Source organism: Macrobrachium nipponense, chromosome 2 (genome assembly GCF_015104395.2).
Source record: "Macrobrachium nipponense isolate FS-2020 chromosome 2, ASM1510439v2, whole genome shotgun sequence".
Lineage (NCBI taxonomy): Eukaryota > Metazoa > Arthropoda > Malacostraca > Decapoda > Palaemonidae > Macrobrachium > Macrobrachium nipponense.
Window position 1 is genome coordinate 67,333,102 of NC_087201.1, and position 27,500 is coordinate 67,360,601.

General features: G+C 37.1%; 1 protein-coding gene across 4 annotated transcripts in view; it reads left to right on the top strand.

Moving 5' to 3' along the window:
- Positions 1-27,030, top strand: part of LOC135220653 (uncharacterized) — a 75,325-nt gene extending 48,295 nt beyond the window's left edge. The window contains exons 1-7 of one of the 4 annotated variants that reach the window (XM_064258004.1): positions 8,718-8,768; positions 9,258-9,357; positions 15,257-15,375; positions 18,154-18,270; positions 23,180-23,320; positions 23,472-23,581; positions 24,431-27,030. In XM_064258004.1, the coding sequence (XP_064114074.1) occupies positions 15,277-15,375; positions 18,154-18,270; positions 23,180-23,320; positions 23,472-23,581; positions 24,431-24,923 (960 nt within the window). In that variant the 5' untranslated portion in view covers positions 8,718-8,768; positions 9,258-9,357; positions 15,257-15,276 and the 3' untranslated portion in view covers positions 24,924-27,030. Of the gene's footprint in view, positions 1-8,663; positions 8,769-9,257; positions 9,358-14,925; positions 15,063-15,256; positions 15,376-18,153; positions 18,271-23,179; positions 23,321-23,471; positions 23,582-24,430 lie in introns of those variants that run through there. The other 3 variants (XM_064258003.1, XM_064258002.1, XM_064258005.1) reach the window with 3 other exon arrangements.
- The last annotated feature ends 470 nt before the right edge of the window (positions 27,031-27,500 follow it).

The window sequence follows — 27,500 nt, forward strand, 5'->3', positions numbered from 1 at the left end:
TTAAGAGACACTGCTACCAAAAGCAGGTCCTCCGCTCCACCAGGGAGCTACTGAGATTAAAGAACCATTGGAATGAGGTAAGAATAATCCAATCCTGGACACCTTTACATCAAAAGAAACGCCTCAATCAAATAACGGTTCGATTAAATTCGTATCTTCACAAGCATGGGATATTCCCCTTGATGATGGCCCTACTGACAGTCTCTCGACTCCACTTTCCCGCATGCTGATAAATGCGTTCTTTAGGCTTTATTACTTCTTAGCTCACCCAATTTCCCGCCCGTTGATTAATGGACAGCAGGTCTCACGCCACTGATGGATGCTGCATTGAAATTTGTATCTACCCGCTGTTGCGACAGAAACTGTAGCGGGTTGTAACGTTCAGATGAACTGGACTGAACTGAAAATTCGGATTAACGATTCCTCAAATATTCTTCTGAGCAGGAAAAGAACATAATGGTCAATACGCTACCTTGAGGGAATGAAAATGAAAATCACCAATTACTAAGCTGTGATAAAAGTAAATATATTAAGTTATAATCACCATATTTTTTAAAATGAAGTTCCGGGGCAGCATTGCCACGGGTTTTAGCTCACTGTCATGGTCGTGTACTAAATGCTGCCTTACGAAGAAATACGTTAAGTTTTATCGTGGTATACCTTGTTTGTGTAATAAGTCATTGACCAAAATAGGAACTTTGGTTTTCTGTGGCACCCTGCATGAAAGAAAATTTTAAAGATATTTTCACTATTTGTCTTCTACATTATCTACTATCTTCAGCTGAATATATGCGTTAGCAAGCCAAGCATGCGTATCTGGGATGCTGAGCCGCATAATTAATAACATTTCTATTCTAAAAGAATTGGAATTAGAGTTCATTCCCTTTGAAATATCTCGGCTCTATACATATATATCCCGCCCAGTCGTAAGAACAAACGCTCACCAAGAGAAGAGAGGCATGCGTCGAAAAGAAAAAGGGTTCGTCGCACTTTTCGCTTACTCGGGGATTAAGCTACAAACTGCTTTGTTATTGTTGTTGTTGTTGTTGTTGTTGGGAGGGGTTACGAAAGGTCTATGGAGGAGCCTAAAATGTCTGAAAAAGGTGTTCCGCGTTGAGTTATAGATAAAGGAATTTTAGGATATTAGATTTATGATTTATTTATCAGAATGGAAATGTAAAAAAAACAGATAGTTCGCAAGTTAAGCAGTATTTATTTTAATTTTCGTTGGCGAAACAAGGCTCTGTTTGAGCGTAGGTTTTAGCATGTTTTAATTTGTGTTAAAAGTTGGGAATATAATGTTTACAACTGACGCATGAGGGGAAAATCTTGCATGCGTCCCCGAGTAACCTGGAGGTTGGATCATGCCTTGTTCTCTTAGCTTTTGTGAGAATGCAACTGTTTTTCTAAACTCGGCTCATTCATTTTCAAGAAAATTCAAGCGTCGTCTTCCACCTGGTTCATTTTATCAGTTGTGCTCTTTTTTTGTTTTCTTTTAAAGATGATTTTCCTCTTCTCATTTTGTATTAAAGCAATTTGTTGACCATAATGATATATTCATCACAAATATTGGTATAACTTACAAGTTCTGGAATTATTAGACTGTGGAATCTTCTCGTTTCCTGAGTCTTGGACTCATTATTTTCTGATTACATATATCTTAAATGTTAAATAACATACATCCTAAACGTTAACTAAACCTAAAAAAATAAAATTGTGAAATAATGGATAAATGTACAAAATTCCACACACTAAGAAATGTCAATAATTATTTTAGTTGGATTATCATGTCATGCTTTATTAAATGCGTTACCATTACTCTCCTAGTGAAGGGGTAGTTTCTTAGAATGCCCAAAAATAACTCTCCTCCTGCATTACACTATCCTTGCGCCAACTTCTGCTTATTGGCACTAGCGGATCCAGTAAGATTCTATACATACATACATATTATACATACATACATACATACACACACACCACACACACACACACATATATATTATTAATATATATATATATTATATATATATATATATATATATATATATATATATATAATTTATATATTAATAATACAGAATAGAATATGAAAAAGTCGGGGAAAAAATTATAAATCTATTTACAGAAATAACTATAAAATTCTGAGAGCCACAAAAAAAAGATAAAACATAATGACGATAATAATAACAATACTCTTAGTGATTATAATAATGGAGGATCGGGTATCTGATATATGTATACTATATATTAACTATATATCACATAAAATATATATGTGAATATACATATACATATGTCTGTATATATATAAATACATATATATTTTTGTGCATATATAGCATTTTATGTATGCATATATATATATATATATATATATATATATATTATATATATATATATATATCTATATATATAGTATATATTATATATAGATATATATATATATATATATATATATATATATATATATATATAATGAAATACCGAATCCATTATTATTATCACTTAGAGTATTGTTATTATTATCGTCATTATTATCTTTTTTTCTCTCAAAAATTTTCAAGTTATTTCTGTAATAGATTTCTAATTTTTTCCCATTATCATATTTCTCATTTATGTTATTTATTACCTACATCTTCAATATCATCATTTTGTCATAATTTTTCATTGGGGAGGGGCACGTGACCAGGTCGTCGTGGGGCCCCCTCCCCCTCCCACACCTCCCCAGCCCCCCGCCCCCCTCGATCCCGCTTTAGTGTTTTTGTTTAGTCATAATTCACGGTCCCTCCACTCTCGCCTCCTTTCTCAGGAGCGAAAAATTTCCCAAAAAGGCTCAGTGAGATGATCTTATTAAGAGTTTCACAGCTGTTCGTTCAAAGGTCGACCAAAGCCTGAAGACACGTCAGCGTTTAATATTTGGGATAGGGAAAAATGCCTCTCATTTTTTTCCCCCGGAAATGATGAAATACAGTGATGGAGCAGAAGGAAAAGTCTTGGTACCCGAGGTTTATTCTCCGTGACGGAAAAGGAAAGACAAAATGTGCTTCTCTTCCATTCGATAATAATCCTTTTTTTTTTATTTCGTAAATAAAACAAACAATGGCTTTGGCGTGAGTAACTGTTGTTTTGAAAATAATTTTTTCTTCTTCTTTTTTGCTTTACGAGATGAAGCATGTTTATGACTGTTTTCAAAAAAAGTAGAAGCACGGAAGGACCTTGACAGGATTGAAAATTTATGACAGGTAATATATATATATATATATATATATATATATAATATATATATATTATATATTAATATATATATATCTATATATATATATAGTATAAGTCTATCACATTACCGTGATTCATATACATATATCGAACTGCAAATGTCCTTTAATATCTAATTCGACTCTACCTCGGAATTCAATATATTTTCATATATGCTTAACCCAAGGGGGAATTTATTAAGCGATAATAGAATTATCGCTTAATAAATTCCCCTCGGTTAAGCATATATGAAAATATATTAAATTCCGAGGTAGAGCGAATTAGATATTAAAGGACATTTGTAGTTCGATATATATATATATATATATATATATATATAATATATATATATATATATATATATATATATATATATATATAATATAAGACTGAACTACTTTATGTGTGTGTATCAGAGGTTTCACATCAAGTCATGGAATAACAAACTCTCAATTTAGCTATAAATATGATTCTTGGAGATAAAAATAATATTGCATATACGTTAAAATATTTCAGAATTAAATATCTGATGTGGTAAAAATTTTTACAACATATTTTTTCATTTTTGGATATTTAAAAATTCTATAATCAGTCACAAGATATTAAGATAATTTTCGCTCTCTTTTTTTTCGTCTTACCGTGTTCTCCCCTTTTTTATATTTATATTATTTCATATGCATTTTGATAAAATGTTGAGTTTATAATAAAATTCATCCGTCCCCTATGCGTAGTTATCCTTTGTTTATTATATTTATCTTGTCATTTCTGATAAAGAAAGTGTTTGTAAAAGGCAAAGGAAGATTGAACGTTGCAAATTTGCGGCATATCCAATGGTCTGGATGTTGCTACTGAAATGAAATATCGTTAATTTGACTGCCGGGATGAAAATGATGTGAATTACAAAAATAATGATAATTGAAGAGCAAATGAACATATGAAAAATCATATATTAATCTGATTAACTCATGCCTAAAAATGTGGCATAACATATATTAAAACAATTGTTCTCTACTTAGGAAACACTTTGGAAATAATCAGTGGTACAAAAATTTGGTTTGGATCTTTTTGTTTATTTTTATGCTCCTGTCCTGGGGTAAAATAATTTGAAAATTCCGCCTCTCTCTTACTATTTGTTTATTAGTTCCTGTGGTATATGCTCACCCTTACAAATGATGAATTATGTGTTTGGAATTTTTTTCCTTTTTATGCTCCTGTCCTGACTATTCTTATATGTGGTAAAATAATTTGAAAATTCCGCCTTTCTCTTACTATTTGTTTATTAGTTCCTGTAGTTTATACTCACTCTTACAAATGATAATTTTTTTTTTTTTTTTTTTTTTTTAATAAAATGTTCACCGGCACCGAAGGAAAGTAGCCTCTGAAAAGAGCGAGCAATCCAAACAGAATCGTAATGTGACCCATCAACAGTCATAAAAGAATGAAACTTCCCGGAAAGCGTGCAGTTCTACTCTGCAGAGGAGGACCATTTTCACACAAGTTTCGCTGTAATTTCGTCTGATACATACGAACTCTGATGCAGCGTTCGCTCTCTGTGGGTAACTGTCATTTACAGAAAAATCGGCGGGCTGGAAAACAAGAAAAATTGCCTTCAGGGTTCTGTAACTACGGAATGCTAATTCATTAGCACATTTCTGCCGCTGTTTCAATCTTACTAGGCTTTTCTCCACTCACTTTGGATAACAAAACTTGAAATTTTAACAACTTTCCATATATCTCCGCTCATCTAGTACAGCGTGGCTCACTTTCCCCTTTTCTGAAAAAAAGTATATCCTAGTTTAACCAGACCACTGAGCTGATTAACAGCTCTCCTAGGGCTGGCCCGAAAAATTAGATATTTGTACGTGGCTAGGAACCAGTTGGTCCCCTAGCAACGGGACCTACAGCTTATTGTGGGATCCGAACCACAATATATATCACGAAATAAATTTCTATTCGCCAGAAATAATTCCCTCTGATTCCTAGATGGCAGAGCGGGGAATCGCACTCTGGACTACCGAGGAACTTCGCCTTTTCTGGAAAATCCATTTAAGGAGGTAGGTCTGGGTCTTCCAACTTTTCTGTCTGAAGATTTGCTAAATACACTGATCGATTGCCAGTTCCTTGAAGTGTGCAGTTCCTAGCTAAGCAAGGCGTGGTTCGAACTCCAGTTTACTCGGGTCGCGTGCAAGATTTTCCCCTAACGCATAACTTGTAAACATTATAAACTTAACGCAAATTAAAATGTGGTAAAATCTACAGTCAAATAGGTCCTTGTTTCACCAATGAAAATTAAAATAAATATGGTATATTTTATTAGAAATAATTTTTCTGTACTGTTTAACATGCATATCATTTTATATTTTACATTTTCATTCTAATAAATAAATCATAAATATCCTATCCTAAAATTCCTGTATCTTGAACTCAACGTGAAACGTCTTTTTCAGACCTTTTTAGGCTTTCCTATCCACACAACAACAACAACAACAACAAATTAGTTTTTAGGTTTACCCTTTAGTAAGAGATATCACAAATGACCGCAGTTCATTCCCTATTCATTTAGCTGGTCCGCTGGTATGGTCACTAGTGACGTGACATGCCGCTCAGGTGTGGCCCCCCACTCCACCCATACAGCAATGAAAAATTCATGATCAGTTACGGCCGCAGTGTGAGCTCTGGGGTGGGAAGTTGAAACCAGCATTTCTTTGGAAGCTTGAATTTCAAGTCAATGGCCCCTGTGAGCTTGTTCCATGTGAATAGGTTTCATTTACCGAAATAACAATAACAATAATAATAATATTGGTAATAACCAAGGTCATCCGCCAGGAGTACAGAACTGAAACAAAGAAGGTAAAGAAATCAACACCTTAAAACTATCCATCATTCCATAGCCGATATCTGACGTTCCTCTCCTGAGCAACGCTTTGGGTTTTACAAAAAAGCTGTCTACCTACAAGGCAGCTGGTGCTCGTAGCATGGGTCGGCTAACTGCCAGGAGGGATTATGCAATTATTGCCTTGGGTCTGCGGGCAAGCGGAAGATAACCTCGGACTCTATAGTCTCGAAGGATGGCGAAGGCAGAACATGAGCACCGTGCTGAGTCTCTCAGTGACATTTTGTAGAGGTAGGCTTGGTATACTGAGTCCATTAGTCGCTTTGGGCTTTCGCGAACACCACGCTGCGTCTATTAGGTTAGCGATCGAAGAACTTTAACTGCCGAGGGAGACCAAAACCAGAAAGTAAACGCTGTATTTATAATTAAACGTTAATTGTTAGAGAGAGAGAAAACAATTTATTGTGAAAAAAAAAAAAAAAAAAAAGCTTACAAAGCACAGCACAACAGGCAACCCGGACGCGGTATGCGTGTAGGGGAAAGCCCTCTTGAATGAATGGCATTAGAGCAAAAACAATGCTGGTCCGCTGGTCGCTGCTAGAGGGCACCAATGTCAGGGAAAGGGACGTATACATGATCTCGGAATAAGACGGATTTTTTCTCCGAAATTGTCCTTTCAAGACCAGGTTTTTCGGCTGGAAATGGTGGCAGGTAAATCCACGGTATAGGTATATATACTTAAACCGTGGGCAAATCCGTGAGCGCAGGACTGCCGAAACTGGCGGCTGAGATAGATTTTGTCAGCGAATCTTGCAAGGATTCACAGCGTATGAACAAAATCACTTCACTCTGGCGCTATTCATTATTAATGATGACTTATACTTAGACTGGAAATGAAGTTGTCGATGCTTCTTCAAAAATTAGAAAAAAAGAATGTTGCGTCTAGGAAGAATGATAAAAAAGAAGAAGAACAGAACATCCTTGGTGACATCAGCAAAGTACACTTGACACGCCACACCAGACACGGGGCTTGTAGGGAAGTCATCAGTGTGATAGAATAGTTTAAGGTGCTGATGGTGTTATAAGCATATTTTGGTTAGAGTAAGTCCACAGTGCAATATAACTTGTCACAAACAGACATCGGCAACTTGTCGCATACGCATCAGAAATACACTTCATACAATCACCCAGAATACAGCATTCTAATCCTTGTATTTTTCAAATCGAAAATAAAATCGTAATAGTGACAACGAGGAAAATGTGAAAATGATGAAAAATAAAACAAGTATAGCTATAACAATAGAATAGTATAAGTGAACATGAAATCAAGTGAAGATAATCGATTTGGGCAGATGACCAGTCATGTGTCAGAATTGAGTAACAGAATTCCCCTTCGATGTTCCTGTTATTGTTTAAAGGCCCCCATACACTGAACGATTGTATGAACGATTGTCGTTATCGACACACACACACACACACACACACACAAACATACACTATTCAGACACCATGAACGATCTCCGCACCGATTTCAGTCTGAACAAAGAATTTGTCACGTGGGAAAACGTTGCATCATCTCTAGAGGAGAGGCGCGCGGTAGCATAACATCGTCAGACAAACACACATTGCACGACCTTTGTATAACAGACATAAGTCGCAAGCCAGCAACCTGGTCGTGACAGATTCCCGCCGAGATCGTTCAGACCCGAAACCCGCCCAACTCCCCTTTTCCACACTTTTTTCATTCGAACACTGCTCATACACAGTGTTTTTGCGAATGATACAGAATCGTGTGTTCAGTGTATGGGGCCCTTAAGAGCGGTGATTCAGACTAACAGAATGTAATACAGAATTAAGGCCTAAAGCCAAGCAATGGGACCTATGAAGTCATTCGGCATTGAAAGGGAAAAGGATAGTGAGAAGGTTTAAAAGGTGTAACGAGAGGAAAACCCTCGTAGTTGCACAGTAAATCAATCGTTAAGAACGGGACGGAAAGTCGATGGAAGAAAGAGAATATGAACGGAGGTATAGCAAAAGGAATGAAAGAGGGTGCAGCTTGGGGTTGAAGGGACGCTGCAAAGATCCTTAAGTCATGCCTACAGTGCACCACGTGAGGTGCACTGACAACACGATCCCCTTAAGGAGCCCAGACTCTAATGTGACCTTTCAAGCTTTAGCTGCAAAGATATTCACAAATGAGAATCGCGACGACGTAGTACACAGGTAATGTTAAAGAAGATCCTTGTTTCTGGGCAGTGAAAATGACCGCAGTGAGAAACTGACAATTCCAGAGAGGAACAAGGCCACTGTACATAATATTATATTGAAAGATAAATTTACACAGAGAGCTTTCGGGGTACTGTTCGATTCCCTTTCTCAATAGAACAGGTTCCCAAATGTTTCTGTACAGATGTATCTTTAAATAAGTGTACATATACATAACTGTAGATTTGTTTCTCCATGATTATCATTATAAATGAAAAAAAAAAAAAAAAAAAAAAAGAAAAAAAAAAAAAGAAATATTAAGACACATCGGTATCGCGCATCTGGCAAACCTCTCAAACTCCGCCCACCTCCGCTAAGCAAGTGACGATGCTGCCAAGGCCCAAGTAGCTTCATTCGACAAAACCTCCTACTGAACGGAACTCCTGGTTACAGTGTTAAAAAAGTTCTGACACAGGTAAGCTGCGTTGAAATTATAATGAATTTAGTCGAGCACACGACAGTAATTCACAGGAAACTGACATCATGGACCATCAAGGAATGTTTACTAATTTACTGTGATTAAGATAATTTACGTCAGCTAAGACCATTATGTCATAGGTGAATATAATAGATTAGACTGTTTCGGCAAATTTCATCATGTGTGCGCTTTCTCTAAGAGAGAGAGAGAGAGAAAGATTCATCAGAGAGCATGACACACACACATTCAGGACACAGACACACACACACACCACACACACACACAATACCCACACACACACACACACCACACACACTATATATATATATATAGATATAATATATAGATATATATATTATATATATATAATATATACCATATATGTAGATACAACAGGGCATTCCACGTTCAATTCAGGCAAATGCCAACTTCTCTGTGGAGGGAGGCGGAGAGGCGTGAATAACTTGGACTTGCTCTCTTCCGTAGACAATCAGATAACAGTAGCTACCTGCGCCCGCGGACCACTTACATAACTCCTACCTTCCGTATCAAAATACAGGACCAGTTGGCCAGTCCTCCGAAACAGGTAAACTTGCATTCCTTTTCTAAGTATGTATGTATGTATGTAAGTAAACAGCTACGCCTCGAAGGGGTGAAGAATATTTAACTAAATTGATATTCCTGAATTATGCTGTAGTATATGTTACGGTAAGATTGTGAAACCAGGCATTTCACGAGATCCCTGAAATTTTCAGGGAATTCATGAAATCACCAATTCAGTAAGGGACATGGATCCGCAAGGGGCTATAGTAGATTCAGATCAGCCTGTGCATCTGATGTCTAGGCCATTCCCTTACGACGCTCCTGATTGGCTGTTGATAAGCCAATCAAAGTGCTGGAATCTGGAAACTCTCAGTCTCGCTCGAGAGTTCACAGAGGATGTATGATCCGACCTCTTTCAAAAATTATAACTTTCATTACATCTCAGTTTTACCAGCAGAAAAGGAGCGTTCCCGAAGTTCATAATTAAACATCTTCAAGCCAATGGTTTTATGATGATATGAAAATAATGAAGAAAATCGTAATATATACGTAATATAAAAAGGAATAATGAGAGGGATATAGAAGACTGATTGTAGGAAAGAAAATTCAATGGAATGAATGAATTTCCTCCATAAGGTATCAATATCTAAGTAACTATTTTTTTCATACAGAGATTTCCACCATAGGATATGAAGGGGTGAGGGTGATAATGATAGTGACGATCATGAAGTCTTAATATTCTCTCTCCCCCTTAAGACTTCTTCCATTAAGGCGTCATGATCATGATGATGACGGCATTGAGTGATCACGTGAGCAACACCTGACTGCACGAAGATAAAAGAGAGAGATTAATATTCTTAATCTTTTGCTTATTATTTTCATATTGATAGCCCTACCTATAATTTTTTGTTAGCATTGTCTTCCATTACATTTAAGCTACGACAGTATATGAAACACGAAGATGATAAATTATGAATGCAATGGGATCTCATGTAAGGAATGAAAGAATATATTTTGTATTAAGAATTTCATGTTTATTTGACTATAGATATTTTAGCATTGAGTTTACTGAAGTACATAATTCTTATATCATTATAATCCTTAAATCATTGGCTTCATGAGGTTTAGTGTTGAAATTCGGAAACACCCATTTTGTGCAGGTAAAACTAAAAGAGGTCTGATCATACATCCTGCCTCTGTGAACTCTCAAGCGAGAATGAGAGTTTCCAGCCCTGTGATTAGTTTATCAATAGCTAATCAGGAGCGTTGTAAGGGACATTAGATACACGGCTGATGTGAGTCTACTATAGTATTAAACACAGCGGAACACAGTTGATCCCTGAAGGATAAGTACTAAACATGGGAGAACACAGTTGATCCCTGAAGGAAAAATACTAAACACAGCAGAACACAGTTGATCCTTGGTACTAAACACAGAGGAAACCAGTTGATCCTTGGTACTAAACACAGCAACACACAGTTGATCCTTGGTGCTAAACACAGTGGAACACAGTTGATCCCTGAAGGACAAGTACTAAACACGACAAAACACAGTTGATCCCTGAAGGACAAGTACTAAACATGGTGGAACACAGTTGATCCTTGGCTACTAAACACGGCAGAGCACAGTTGATCCCGGAAGGACAAGTACTAAATAAGGCAGAACACAATTGATCCCTGAAGGACAAGTTCTAAACATGGCGGTACACAGTTGATCCTTGGTACTAAACACGGCAGAACACAGTTGATCCCTGACGGGCAAGTAATAAACTGGCGGAACACAGTTGATCCCTGAAGGACAAATACTAAACATGGCAGAACACAGTTTATCCTTGGTACTAAACATGGCAGAACACAGTTGATCCCTGAAGGACAAGTGCTAAACACAGCAGCGCACAGTTGATCTTTGGTACCTCCCAAATGGCAAACCCACAGTTGATTTCCCTGAAGGGCAATTAATAAACTAGCAGGGACAGTTGATCTTGGTACTTAAACATAACAAAACACAGTTGATCCCTGAAGGACAAATACTAAACATGGCAGAACACAGTTTATCCTTGGTACAAACATTGGGCATGGAGAACACAGTGATGGCTAGAACACAGTTGATCCCTGAAGGACAAGTGCTAAACACAGCAGAGCACAGTTGATCCTTGGCACTAAACATAACAAAACACAGTTGATCCCTGAAGGACAAGTTCTAAATACAGCAGCGCACAGTTGATCTTTGGTACTAAACACGGCAGAACACAGTTGATCCCTGAAGTGCAAGTACTAAACATAGCAGAGCACAGTTGATCCTTGGTACTAAACACGGCAGAATACTGTTGATCCCTAAAGGACAAATACTAAACACTGCAGAACACAGATGATCCCTGAAGAACAAGGGCTAAACATAGCAGAATACAGTTGAACCTTGGTACTGAACACAGCGGAATACAGATGATTCTTGGTATTAAACACGGCAGAATACAGTTGACCCCTGAAGGACAAGTATGAAACAAAGCGGAACACTGTTGATAATTGGTACTAAACACGACAGAACACAGTTGATCCCTGAGGGACAAGTACTAAACATGACAGAACACAGTTGATCCTTGAAGGACATGTACGAAACACAGCAGAGCACAGTTGATCCTTGGTACTAAACACGGCAGAACACAGATGATCGCTGAAAGTCAAGTACGAAACACAGCAGAACGCAGTTGATAATTGGTACTAAACACAGTAGAGCACAGTTGATTCCTGAAGAACAAGTATTAAACATGGCCAAACACAGTTGATCCCTGAAGGGCAAGTGCTAAACACAGCAAAACATAGTTCATAATTGCTACTAAACACAGCAGAACACAGTTGATTTCTGAAGGACAAGTACTAAACACGGCAGGATACATTTGATCACGGCTAAATACAGTTGATCCCTGAAGGACAAGTACTAAACACAGCAGAACACAGTTGATCCTTAGTACTAAACACAGCAGAGCATAGTTGATTCTTTGTACTAAACACGGCAAAACCAATTTGATCCCTGAAGGACAAGTACTAAACACAGCGGAACACAGTTAATCCCTAGTGCTAAACACAGCAGAGCACAGTTGATCCTTGGTACTAAACACGGTGGAACACAGTTGATCCCTGAAGAAAAAGTGCTAAACATAGCAGAACACAGTTGATCTTTGGTAATAAACACAGCAGAACTGTTGATCTCTGAAGAACAAGTACTAAACATGCTAAACATGGTGGAACACAGTTGATCCTTGAAGTACAAGTACTAAACATGCTAAACATGGCAGAACACATTTGATCCCTGAAGGAGATGTACTAAACATGCTAAACATGGCAGAACACATTTGATCCCTAAAGGACATGTACTAAACACGGCAGAACACAGTTGATCCCTGAAGGGCAAGTAGTAAATATGACAGAACACAATTGATCCCTGAATGACAAGTACTAAATACGGTTGAACACATTTGATCCCTGACAGACAAGTACTTAATATGGCGGAACACAGAATTTACCATGAGATAGGGCATTATAAGAAATAAGAGTTCTACTCTATAAAATCATGACTAACATTCCAAGGGTTCCATTAACAATATGTCTTATTGCAGCAACCTGTTGCTCGCGAGTTCTGGGATCATCTGGGATGTTCTGTCAAATGGATTGATATCATTCAATCTCCACCGCTTCGTAGCCTAAGTCTGACAGAGAGGATGCTCACGATGCAAGATTTCTCATCTGTCAACGAGCAAGAGTGCTGACATAAAGACTATCAAACACTGATACCTACTATAGTAGGGTCACATCAACCGTGCATTTGATGTCTAGGCCAGTCCCTTACGACGCTATAGATTTGCTGTTGATAAGCCAGTCATGGGGCTGGAAATTGTCAGTCTCTCGAGAGTACACATAGGCAGGATGTATGTTCCACCTCTCCTGAAAGACGTATCCATCAGGAGAAGTGGAACATGGAACCTACCCATGCGAACTCTCGAGAGAGACTGAGAGTTTCCACCCCTGTGATTGGCTTATCAACAGCCAATCAGGAGCGTCGTAAGGGACTGGCCTAGACATCAAATGCACGGTTGATGTGAATCTACTATAGTACCCACTTGTTGCTCGTGATTGTTTTTTTTAAACAAACTGAGTAGCGAGCGTAGACTCCACAAAGTGTATAAAATGCAATAAATTTAACATTGATAGATTTCCCTGGACACTCTTCACAGTCACTGGATCGTCCGGTTCAGAATGATTAGTCCCATAAGTTAAGGCAGTGGTTTCCAACCTTGTCTAAATATATAAACTATTTCAAACTCTACATTAAGGAATTAATATATATATATATATATATATATATATATATATATATATATATATATATATATATGTGTGTGTGTGTGTGTATATGATATATATATATATATATTATATATATATATATATATATATCGATATACATATAATATTGTGAATTATTGACATGTGCCGACTATGCCAGTAAATTACAATATTTAAGGATGAGGGGCTAGAGAATATGACATTCAATGAAGGGGGGCGAGAATTAGAAAAGGTTGGAAACCACTGTTTTAAAGGAACAATTTTTCTTGTAGCAAAGACATTCTTGTTTTTGATTTTTCACGTATTCACCTCGATTAGTATATGTATTATTCTTTTTTTTTTTTTTTTTTTTTTTTTTTTTTGAGAGAGAGAGAGGTAGGTTCACAACTCAAATATATGATTCTAAAATGCAAACTTCTGTACTCCACTGCATAAGAGGTGCATGAGTCCATTGTTTACAAAATATTATGTTATTTCTTATTTAAAACCATTAGTTTTCAAAAGAAAATCCTCTATGATAAGAGATGTTATCTCAACTGAGCATAAAAGATGATACGTTACTGAATAAAACCGAAAACATAAAATGATTTTTAATATTGAGTGATGATGTCACAAAACAATAATTTTGGGACGTATGCAAAAACGCATTCCGGAATTATAAAAAAGATCTTCATAATGCAATATGTAAGTCACAGGTTGCACATATACGTATATATATAGATGCCTCCGTAATATGTTTGTTTTCAATATATATCTAACTGAAAGCATTTCGTGTAAATAAAAAGGAAAGTACAGCAAGGCAAACCAAGCCCTTTTCTACGGAAAACGAATTATAATAATGAAAAGTAACACCAAATAGTATTGCTACAGACTCTTACGAGCACTCACGTTTCGCTTTTTAGTGATCATTACATTAATAAGGTGTGAACGAAACAAACAGTTAACAGTTAAATATTATAGCATTCTCTCTCTCTCTCTCTCTCTCTCTCTCTCTCTCTCTCTCTCTCTCTCTCTCTCCAAGGCATTGGCATTTATTACGGAACATACTAGAACTCACAGTCCAGAATAAAAAAAAAAAAAAAAACTTTTTCAGTACCTACACTTCTCTGGTTATTGCAGTCTGATGACTACTGATAATAACAGTATCACAAGACAAAGGTCATAAAAGCACTCAAGATAACATACTGAAGTGGATCGTGACAGAGAACATGATTAGTGGGTACCCACGGGCAAGGTTTATTTTTTTTATTTTGTATCTAACTTTTTTTTTTCACCAAACGTAAACGGGACAAAGGTATGCAAGACGTGTCCGCTGGAGTTGAAACTCTCAGTCTAGGTTATGCCGGCCGGTAAATCGTGCGTGGACTCTCATACGGGTAGCCCAAAGGAATTATTCTTAAATGAAAGGTGAAATCTTGAATGCGACGAAGTTGGAGAGGCTGAACAGCTAAATTGAAACTCTGGAAGAGCGAGAGTCTGAAAACAATGAAGCTTTGGCCTGGGGGAATAGCTGCTCAGAGCATTTCATGCTAAAATGTCATTTTCATCCAAGACAACACGAGAGGGCAAATGCATTAACTGAACGCTTTCCCTTTTTGCAGACGCAGTGAGCGAAGGAACAATGGAGAACATCGGGGTCAGCCTCAAAGAAGCGAAGACATCGGAAGACTTCGACAAAGTCCAGAAAAGGCTGGAGATGTATTTGCCAGAATCTTATTTCGTGAGAAACTACGTGTTTTTGCAGTTTATATACAATGATTCTCTCTCTCTCTCTCTCTCTCTCTCTCTCTCTCTCTCTCTCTCTGTGTGTGCATAGGATGCTTTGTTTGTTTGTTTGTATGGTGCTTTTACGTTGCATGGAACCAGTGGTTATTCAGCAACGGGACCAACGGCTTTACGTGACTTTCGAACCACGTCGAGAGTGAACTTCTATCACCAGAAATACACATCTCTCACTCCTCAATGGAATAGTCGAGAATCGAACCCTCGACCACCGAGGTGGGACGCTAATACCATACCAACCACGCCGCTGAGGCGCTCTGCTTAGGATGCTTTGGCTTAGGATGCTTTGGCACAGTGGCGTAACTATGGAGGGTGGGAGGCGGGAAGGGGCGGTCCTCTCCGGGCGCCACTGTCCGGGGGAGGTGGGGCGGGAGGGAGGCCAAATTCACGAGATGTATATTAGTATTGCACCAGACCCGGTTTTTTTGCCATGCCCCTAGGGTAGGTTAGGTTAGGCTTCTGTAATACTCGCGAGAATTTGTGTGTGGGAAACATAATGAGATAATTTTCAAGAAGATTCTATGGTTAGTGTTTAAGATTATGGCGTCCCGTTTTTCTCGGGGACGGTCCTTGCACATGGTTACAGTTCGGGAATATGTGTTCGGGAGGGTGGTGGGGCGGGGGGGGGGGGGGGGGGGGGTGGTGGCGGCACTCGGGCTCTAGCTGGCAATCGTCATCTTTTGATAGTTTGGTCTGGCAAACTCTAGATTTTCTAGCTGGCATATTTCGTCCATTAAAGGTCGTATGGTTCCGTTGTAAATATGCTGTGTCGCTTTTGTTTTAGCTTTATGAAATAAAATAAATGACTGAGATGTTAAGGCTTAAAATGTGATTTTAATTTTCATCACTCTAGTACTTTTTAGCAGGGGAATGAGGCGGCTAATTACGCCACTGTTTTGACACATCCTTAAAACTATTGCAATTTTGTATTTTCCAGTTTTGACTTGCATAATTACTCTTTTGAAAATTGTTGTTTAAGTTTTATACTGCGAAGTATTATGCGGCACTCGGGCATCTTTTGAATAGGTTTGGTCGGGCATAACTTCAGATTTTTTAGCTGGCCATATTTTCGTCCATTAAAGTCGGGTAGGGTTCGTTGTTAAATTATTGCTGTGTAGCTTTTTTGTTTTAGCTTTATGAAATAAAATAAATGACGGAGATGTTAAGGCTTAAAATGTGATTTTAATTTTCACTAGTACTTTTTAGCAGGGGAATGAGGCGGCTAATTACGCCACTGTTTTGACACTTCCTTAAAACTAATTGCAATTTTGTATTTTTCAGTTTTGACTTGCATAATTACTCTTTTGAAAATTGTGTTTAAGTTTTATACTGCGAAGTATTATGCAGTACACACAAAGAAATTACAGAAACAATTACGAGTTATAAATCAAACAATGAAGACGTAAGTTGCCAAAAAGGGACCAGTTAAAGAGGTTAAATGCACTAAATTCTTATAACGGAGTTTTGCCAGCCTCAATTTTTTCTTTGTGTGAAACCAGGCAACATTTCATTGCAGCAGGTATCTTTCAATGGGGTCAATTAATTTTGTTGGAATCAAGTTTTTGTATAAGAGCATCCCATTATATTTGATTGTTGTCTATTGTTTAGATTTTTGTGGCCAGTTGAAAATATTTATACGGGGTCACTTTATCTCATAAGACGTAATTTAATATAAGGAAACCTATCAGGTAAAATGCAATATAAAATCAGTGAATACTTTGCTCGGTAAAATCTATATTTATTGCCCTTAATCGATATACAAACATTTATGCATACATACAACCATAAACACACAAACAAACACACACACACACACACACACACACACACACACACACACACACACACACATATATATATATATATATATTATATATATATATATATATTATATATATACATTTATATTATAATATATATATATATATATATTATACATTATATATAATATATATATATATATATATATATATATATATATATATATATATATATATGTGTGTGTGTGTGTGTGTGTATGTATGTATGTATATCAATTAAGGGCAATAAATATAGATCTCAGCGAGCAACATACTCACTGATTTTATATTGCAATTCACCTAATAGCTTTTCATATATTAAGTTGCCGCAAATGAAATCAAGTGACCCCGTATAAATAGATTTAACTGGCCATATATATATATATATCTATATATATAATATATATAAAGATAAGGGTCTTAAATATTATCGGACAATTACAGCAAATGTGATACTCAGACATGTGTACCGTTTTGGTCAAAGAAGGAAGCAACGTATCCAATTACTGTTACCTTTTATATAATAGTCTGTATGATTGTGCAGGAAAGCCAGACGATATATATAAATTTGTCCTATCTTAGTCTCTTTCGCCTATCAGGTGGGATAGCGCCGATATACCGGTAAATCCAAATGTGAAAATTCCCCGTCTCTCTCTACACACACACACACACACACACAAACACATACGCAAACACATACACCTACACACACACACCCATATATATACTATATACATACCCAGACTATTATATAAAAGGTAACAGTAACTGGATACGTCGCTTCCTGTATTGACCACAACGGTACACATGTCCGAGCATCACATTTGCTCTAATCTTCCGATAAAATTTAAGACCGTTCTCTTTACATCTCGAATACTTTGGAACAGGTTCATGTTGACGATGAAAGCCTCTTTCAGATCTACGGGTACCTGCTGGCTCGAAAAGCATATAAGATCAGCGAAAAAGACGCAGAGAAACAAATTTTCTTTTCTCCTCAATCAACCCTTGTTGTCGCCATCCCAGGACTTTCACAGGTCAGTTCTACGTTGCGTCATCTGTTCACAAACACTAATACACACACAAACTCAACAGAAATACACACAGACATATATATAGTGGTACCTCGAGATACGAAATTAATCCGTTCCGAGGCGGCCTTCGTATCATGAGTTTTTCGTATCTTGAACCGCATTGTACATGTAAAATGCCTAATCTGTTCCAAGCTCTACAAAAACACCCCAGTAAATTATATTTTCAGGCCTACAACACATGTTCTAGGATTACGACGCCGATCCGACGGAAGAAATATGACTCCAAAAAAGGCAAAATACTGTACATATTTGGGTAATATTCAACCGCATGTAATGTTCAACCCCATTTTTACTGCATATATTAGGACTTTAGCATATGTCCCTTAGCAATAAGCCTAGCCTATGTTAGCAGTTGCTACTGTAGCCTAGTCTATGATTCTGACATCTAAACCTAAGAAGCTAAAAGCTTAGAATATGCCAATAAAATGTATAAATAATCAGTATGTACTCATTTCAAATAATTATTAATTAATCATTAACTATAATACACAAACAAACAAACAAAAAAACCTTCCAATCGTTTGTTTACACTCAGCTCTTACGAGTACCGAACGATCGCCAAGCAATCACTTTTGCTAGCACACAGTAAGCCATAAATTTTCATTAGTATCTCTCTTCAACTAATAAAAATTCCAAACAGTATAATAACCATTCATTTCTATTCTTATTCTATCTTTATCTAATGGAGATACCGAGTTATTGACAGCTATAATGAAATATATACATAATATTAAAATAGAAGAAGAATTCTAGAAAATACGTATTTGTTGGCTTCGATGATAGCAGTCTGATTTATTTTATATTTTATGATATCTAATTCACAATTCTTTTTATTAAATGTATTGCATGTACTCATTTCAAATAATTATTAAGTAACCATTAACTATAATAAACAATCAAACAAAACAAAAAAAAGCTCCCAAACTTCTGTTTACATCCAGCACTTATGGTACCGAACGATCACCAAGCAATCACTTTTGCTAGTACACAGTAGCCATAAATTTTCATTATCTCTCTTCAACTTCTGAAACTACCAAAACAGTATAATAACCATTCATTTCTATTCTTTATTCTATCTTTACCTAATGTTTTTTTTTATTAAATGTATTGCATGAATAAGTTTTTCAATTTACAGCATCCTTTTACCAATAGAATACATAAGCACAAGGGGTAGATGCTGACCAATAGGAGAGCAGGATCTTATGGGGTGACTAGCATCAGGAACCAATGGGAGAGCGGGAGGATGGTGGCGAGTTACTCAGTTGGCAGCACGAGAGTTTTAAAATTGTTCTGGTGGTCTGGGCGAATCTCAGGACTTTACAGCACAACCTTTCGTAACTTGAACTATTTTCGTATGTAGATCCAAAATAATCTTCGTATTTGCTTTCGTATCTCGAGTTTTTCGTAAGTTGAGCCTTTTGTATGTCGAGTTACCACTGTATATATATATTATATATATATATATTATTATATATAATATATAATTAATATATATAATACTATAATAATAATATCATATCTTAAACGAGTTTTTAGGACCAAATGATACTCATTTAAACAAAATGAAACAAACTGCTACCAGGCAACTACCTACCCTCGATCTGTGGCTGAATCTCTCGGGCGTTAGCTGAAAATGCAAACTGGGCAAATGAGCTCCCATAGTTAAAAAAAATATACTTCATTTCCCAAATCAGCTAACATTAAAATGGAATAAAATGAATACATTAAAGTGGAATAAAATGAATTAACTCTGACCCCAAAAAACCGTTAAACTGTCATTTTCCTCTCCCAAATCAGGTTCAAGTAAGTACCCCCTGCAATCCCACTGTGTCCGACTAACCACACCATTTTTATTAAGTCAAATACGTCCTAGAGAATCCATTTAACTACATGGTGACTTTGAACCCATCTGAAAGAAAGAGACCGCAATTATTACACCACTTAACCATGAAAGTTAATCAAAAAGAATATGTACCGCACCACACCTCTCTTTCTCCAACACAATAATTATCACTTCAAAGGTTATCTTTTCAAATTCTTTCTTACGTTACCTTATTCGATGGGTCAGCAACACCTCTCAACACATCCTCCAAGTGTGTTCCGCACCCTGTCGCAAGTAATCAAAGAGTGTCCTCTCTTATTCTCATTACTTATCATCAAAGCCATATGTGGTACGCTACACTCACATATGCAGACACGCCCTGCGGGGCGCCTAGCAACCACGGGTGCCACATGTCCAAAGCATGTGATTTCCGAGGCATCACCGACCTCAAAGTGCATGGATAAGCTGCCCTGGCTGTTTTTCATTTCAGCATTCTTCGAGGAATCTGGCGCTTGTCTCTAAGCGACCTGTCTCTAACTGGAAAGAGCTGAGATTAACAATTCACTATTTCCATTGCTGGGACCCTCGTACTCCGTCAGTTGCACAGAAGTTTCATAACTCGTAAAACACATATTGTGATCATCATTACGGCTACCATAACTGCAATCACTGGAACTGTGTAGCGTTCGTCGAAGAAGAATTCATCCTCGTCATTATCCTCTAGCGGTGGAACCGTAACCGTCTCCAATGTAGGCGGAACTTGAACCGCCTCGTGGTTCCATGTAAGTGTTTCACGAACACCTTTGTCGAATAATTGTAGATCCCGGCTGAGCGCGTGAACCATCCCGAAACAACTCAGCATGCGCCATTATTCAGTGTCTGCGACCCCTGTAGGTGTATCCTAACACCCCCATTGCTGAACTGTAAATTCGACGTCTTCCGATGAAGGAATCGTAACCGCCACCTCGTTGTCAACTTGAAATATCCCGTGACTCCCACGCAAGTGCGTCTTGCACCCGCCTCGTAGAAGATTGTAGACTCCTGATTTGTCCTAGAATGTATCCTGAGACGATCCACCGACGACATCTCGCCCATTGCAAAGGCGATCCGTAACATCGCCGCTCGTGTGTAGATCCGACCTCTGGTACTGTAGAAGCAAGCTGTTTCCGTCGTCACCATCGCGTGAAGTTGGGAATTCTCTAAAGTCATCGTGTGTCCGTATTTGAAAAGTTTACATGATCATAGAACAACTAAAGTCTTGCTTCAACACACGAATCTGTCACCAATCAATATACCCAATCTCATAGTCAATTATCAAAAATTCCTCACTAAAATAAAATATGATCTTTATCCACTGAGCCATCATAATTAATCCCGTATCTGACAAATCTACTATCAAAAACCCCCATAATGCCTATACACCAAAACCCATGTAATGCTTGTACAGATAAGCTCCATCATATGTTATGCCGAATACCCCTTCTATCTTACATATATCCAGATAAATTCTACCTCCTTTCTATAATAGAAATGCTATGTAAAGCTTAACCCCGAATACAAGTTTCCCTTGTAGAAGAGAAAACAAATAATAACTCAACTTCTCCCATTACAAAATGTACACACGGAAATATATATAAGATATATATATATATATATATATATATATATATATATATATATATATATATATATATCTATATATAATATTCTATATATGATGATTAAGATATATGATATAATATATATATATAGAGAATTATTAATATAAATAGATATAACATATAATAGATATATATATATATAATAGATATATATATTAAATATAGAAGATATTATATAGAATATATATATATATATATATATAATCCAGCGCTCTTTTCCATCTAAAACGCAGTATGTATCGTTACGGAATTTCCTGCCACAACATCTCCTATCGACCCGAATTGACCCCTTACATTCATCCCCATGGAATGTCATCATCGACATCCCTGAAAACAGTGCAAACCACCGAGAAATCAACTCCAAAAGAATATATATATATATATATATATATATATATATATATATATATATATATATATATATATATATATATATATATATATATATATATATATATATATATATATATATATATATATATATATAGTCTTAGAGAATGACACCAGGATTCATGTTAGGCTCCAGTGGCATTTTGGAATTTTCAACTCGACTGATGAGATCTCGATATGGTTAGCGTCAGCGACCTTAGCATTTGGGACACCACAAATCTCTCAATTGTTAATTAACTTTGCGGTATGCCTGTGTATAATACCAAGGTTTGCTAAGCGGTCTGATTTGTGGCATAGACCGAAATGAATTCATATCGAGAGGGGCGGGTCATTAGCGTTGTCAACTGCTGAAGTTGACTACTTTATTTATTAAGGCTGAATAGAAACATAAAGGAATAATAATTGACCGTATTCATATTGTGTGTTGAGCTTGGACAGACCCCCATGTAAATGGCCTTTAAAGTCGATCAGATGCGAAGAGGACTGTATTTAATTGTGTCTCTGAATTATCACTGTGATTAAATAGCCACTGCAGAGTATCGTATCATGGACTGAACGATGATGTTTGTTGATACATAATACATAAGAATTAAGCCTCCCTGACCTGGTATTCCACTTTTTTAAGACAAAGTACCTTCTCTTATAGCAATATTTCAGAGGACGAAAAAATTACATGCAATTCAGTAAAACCGCCTTGTTGAGACCCTAACCCGTAGTATAATAAGTAGTAGAAACGATACAGACTAAACACCAAGGCTAACTAAAATGGTAAAAAAAAGTCTGACTGTGGAAGGCGTGTATTTGTACTCCAGCGGATATTATTGTACATTAATCTTGACGATGAGTATACAACATCGTGATAAATATGAAATTATAGCAATGTCCCAAAAATATTGATTCCCTTGGTAATCTGTTTGTCCGCGTGAATATTCTCATGTACTCTCATCAGTGCTCGTCTTTGATTATCTCTTTTCTGAAGGTTGTCCAGAGTCTGTCTGTGTTCTGGGACGTTTCCCAAGATGACGAAAGTCTGATTGCCAACCAGCTCAAAAGTATTTCTACAATCGACTGGACGCAGCCCATTTTCATCTACGCGGCTCCACTGGCTTTACTGGAAAAGGTAAGCTGCTATTTTGCCCAGTTGCTGGTTCTGCGTTCTCCTTCGTGTAACAAGAATGAAAATGAAATGAATCGAAAATGTTACATCAATATAAGGATCTCACTCTCTTTCTCAGACATTTACTCACAAGGCCTTTTCCATTCCATGCCAGCTGCAAACGCTTGCGCTAAGAGGCATTCTTGGAGACGGCTACCTGACGCCTCACACATCATTCCTTGGTCATCTCTATTCGTTGACTTCGCAACCAAAACTTGAACCAAGGTGTGTATGCCAAGACAGCTTCCGTTGGTATAATATAATCATCACCTCGGAAAGATTACAGAATGTTTTGGTACCTCAGGCCTGGATTAATACCCAGTCTTACAATGAATCCATTAATTCTTATTTAGATTTTGTATTGCTAGAAAGACTTATGGTAAACTGCTATGAACATCATTAACAGTAATCGCCCAAACTTCGTTTAATGAATCTCCATCCTGAAGATTTCAGTGTCCCCGGGGAATTTACTTAAAAAAAAAAAAAAAAAAAAAAAAAACTTTTTGTACGGAGAGCAAAGGAACTACTTGTATGAAATCATTACTGACGGTTATTTGCTGTACGTTTTTGTCTCAAAATGATGTAAAGGTGTACTTTCGCACGGAATGATTTTCCTTTTATATTCAGTTTCTTTTGGTTCTGGAGTTTAATTTGGTTAACTGCTGAAATTATGGTGAATCGAGGCCTTGCGTAAACAGCTCATTTTGTGCTTTAAGGATAAAGATGGAATGGAGAGACAAGGCTTCAAGCACAAGTCCAATCGTAACTAAATCTCATTCTTTAAATCGTGCATGACTTGATAAGCTACGTCAGCAAACGAATTCAAAAGCTAGGCTTGGTGATGTCAGCCAAAATCATAGTAGGGTAGCAAGATTTACCAATACTTTCAAGCAGGTAGTCATACCACCCGTGATGCCTAATCAGTTCTCAGTCCAGGGCTTAATTATGCTATACGATCTCACATTCATCTTTAATCTTTCAATGTCAACACTGGGGAAGTTTTATGTAATTTTATCAGAATACTCTATAAGCCTAGGTCGCCAAACCTGTCAAGTGGTGCTTATCCTCTTACAGGCTCCCAGAAGGATTCGAACTCAGAGGGCTCAGAGAGGAGCACTGTGGGATTATGCACGACCACTGGGACTACAACTTCAGCGAGACCGCAGACGCTTACAGAGGTTTTCTTAGAGCTCTCCCTGGCCTGGGCGTCTTCCAGACAAGTGACGAACATCAGCGAACTCGAGGTGGCCAACATTCGTCACAGGGAGGCAACTCGTTGGACTCACCGGTTGCTTGGTCACACATTTCCCCTTTCAATGTGTTGACAAATACTTACACCTTGCCCGAATACCGCGGTAAAAAATTGGCGCTCGCTGTTACCCTAGCCTTGGCTAAAACTTCCATTCAAGAAACAGGTTTTGCAGCAGCCAGTATATCCGATGACAATTATCCTTCAATCAAGTTGCATGAAAGCGCGGGGTTCACAAGACAACATCCTCTTGGGTACCAGTATTTTAAAAGTTCCCTCGGCACCTGCGTCTTCGATGGTCTAAAGCCATTTGCTTGAGAGACAGTTGTGGACACGTAAAGTTTCAACGTAAAAAATTCTCATTCACTTCGGTACATTTTAGATGGCTTTATAGGCATGAAGAGGTATCAGTGCCGTGGAACCTACATGTAATATTGCCAAATTTTATGCTCCTAAACACCGCTATAACTAGAATAATTTTCTTCATAACAAGCTAATTTCACTCATTACTCATTACTAAGTTTATATTGTAAACATATTATCAGAACAAGGTACTGGTCTCTGTTGAAAGCGTTATTTTGAATGCATGAGATATGCGTAATATTTCAATCTCCTGAAAACTCGCGTTTCAGCAGAACCCCGTAATCCCAACTTTCCTGTATATCTCATTGGGCGTTAAATAATTTGGTTTTAAAAGGAAAATTGTTTTTATAGATTAAACGCTTTAAAGTGAAAAAATAAATTGTCAAGACAAATTGCAGACAAGATCTGCCATGCCTTAACTTTAAGATTCTATTCGAGTCTGTCTTCATTCTGCCACTTACTACAACTAATCCTATACCTTCATACTTCAAAGTTCCTTTTTACTTCCAAACATTGCCTCTCACTCTTTCTTGACAACTTCATGCATCTGCTGTTGTACTTCTACATGATCTTCCGGTCGTAGAGGTGCACTTTCAAAATTACCTGATCCAAAAACCACTTAGGTTTATTAGCACGGTAGTGACATATGAGGTTCCCCTTTTCTATTCTTATCTACACCTGAATAATTGTAATCATAGCAAGTTCAGTGATTCCATCCTTGAATTTTAAACCATACTTTAATATTCACTTTTTTTCTAGGGACATTCACATAATATTTGCATTCCTATTCTAAACGTTTTACCGTCAACAATCTACTTTCCTTTTTCATTTTTTACTTTAAAAACCTGTTGATAAAATTCATCTTAATTCATTCTACTACCCACTACCACATTCTTATGTGTTTTAACTGTAATCTAGCAAAACTTTCTTCAGCAATTTCTCCTCCCCAGAAAAACTTGGGAATTAGCACCGAAAGATGCCCTCCTCTCCTCAGCACATTTTTTCATAACTCTTCACTCTAGTTAAATGTAGGCCTTACAAACCTGTCACTTTCAGCAACCTTGTCTTTAAAGCACCCACGGCAACCACATCTATTACTGGATATCCTAATTAAAATTCGAATGACTGAAATTCCGCGATATGTTTTAAAACCGAGCCAGGGATGGGAACAGGTCTTGTTAGCTGAGCTGCCGTGTATGAGTTGAAAGGTAAAATTCTCTTGTGGCAGTGACTACTGCCCGACAAAGTGGAGAAAGACTGGCATATGTGATGACCGCTCACTTGTATCTGCTTGAAACGAACAGGATTGATCTCTCCCAACATTCGTATGTAAGTAAACATAGTTATATATAAAATGTGTAAAATACATTATATATTTTTGCCTATACAACCATCCAAGTCGTGACCTGAGCAAGACTATTTTATACTTTGTTAGAACTCTCTCTCTCTCTCTCTCTCTCTCTCTCTCTCTCTCTCTCTCTCTCTCTCTCTCTCTCTCTATCCTTCCTCTTGAGCTACCCGGGTAGAATATCTATCTTTAAAAGGAATTACAGCCGTGCTAAAGTTTAGCACACTGCCATTTCTTTTTATGCTTCCTTTTTACGAATTTTTATTCAGTAATAACTATTATTTTAAATAACCCTCTTCTGCGATGTCATTCTCTATCATCGCTTCATTTGATACATCAATTTGGACTTTTTATGTTCCAACACACTAATGAACCATTTATTCTTTAAAGCGTTGAATACCTGCAACAAATACAAAGTTTTTCACGTCTGGAAATTTTAAAACTTTCGGGTTTCCTGATTTTCTTACAATTGCCCTAAAAACATTGACAAAACTGAACATTTGATATCCGGTTATCTTTTTATTACAGTTTTATATTTCCTTGTTTTTTACCTCTTTGAAAAAAAACGGTGTTTCATTAATTTAAATGTCAAGTCTGGTTTACAAAGTTTCTTATGGCATACTCTTCCATATCACAAAAAATACCATTCAATGTACCGCTCAGTTCTGGAATGAAACAACGATGTATTTTAATTAAATTCCCGTCTTCTAACCATTTAAATTTATCATTTTCCTGATTAGTGCGAGAGAGAGAGAGAGAGAGAGAGAGAGAGAGAGAGAGAGAGAGAGAGAGAGAGAGAGAGATTGGGTCCTTCTCTCTCCAGGGAACAGCTGCTGATAGTGATGTGGAATCTCGCCCTCGATGTCCTAATGGCATCATTATTTTGAGATCTGTCTTACATCTTCCACAATAAATCAGAGAGTAATCGCATCCAGTCCCTACGAGAGGAAATCTGTTTGTGATAACTATGCAAATGTGGCACCGGAAAATAAATCTAGGTGCTCTTCGAATTTAGTTTTTCACGGCCAACAGTTTAAACGATATAGTTTTGATATAAAATAAATGTTGGTGTCGTATTGCTTTGTATCATTTAAGGTATCAGCCAGAACTCGTATATCCACAGAAGGATTATTTTGACCTTATCTCATGAAAAAAAAAATTTATGAAAAGCATACAATTATCTG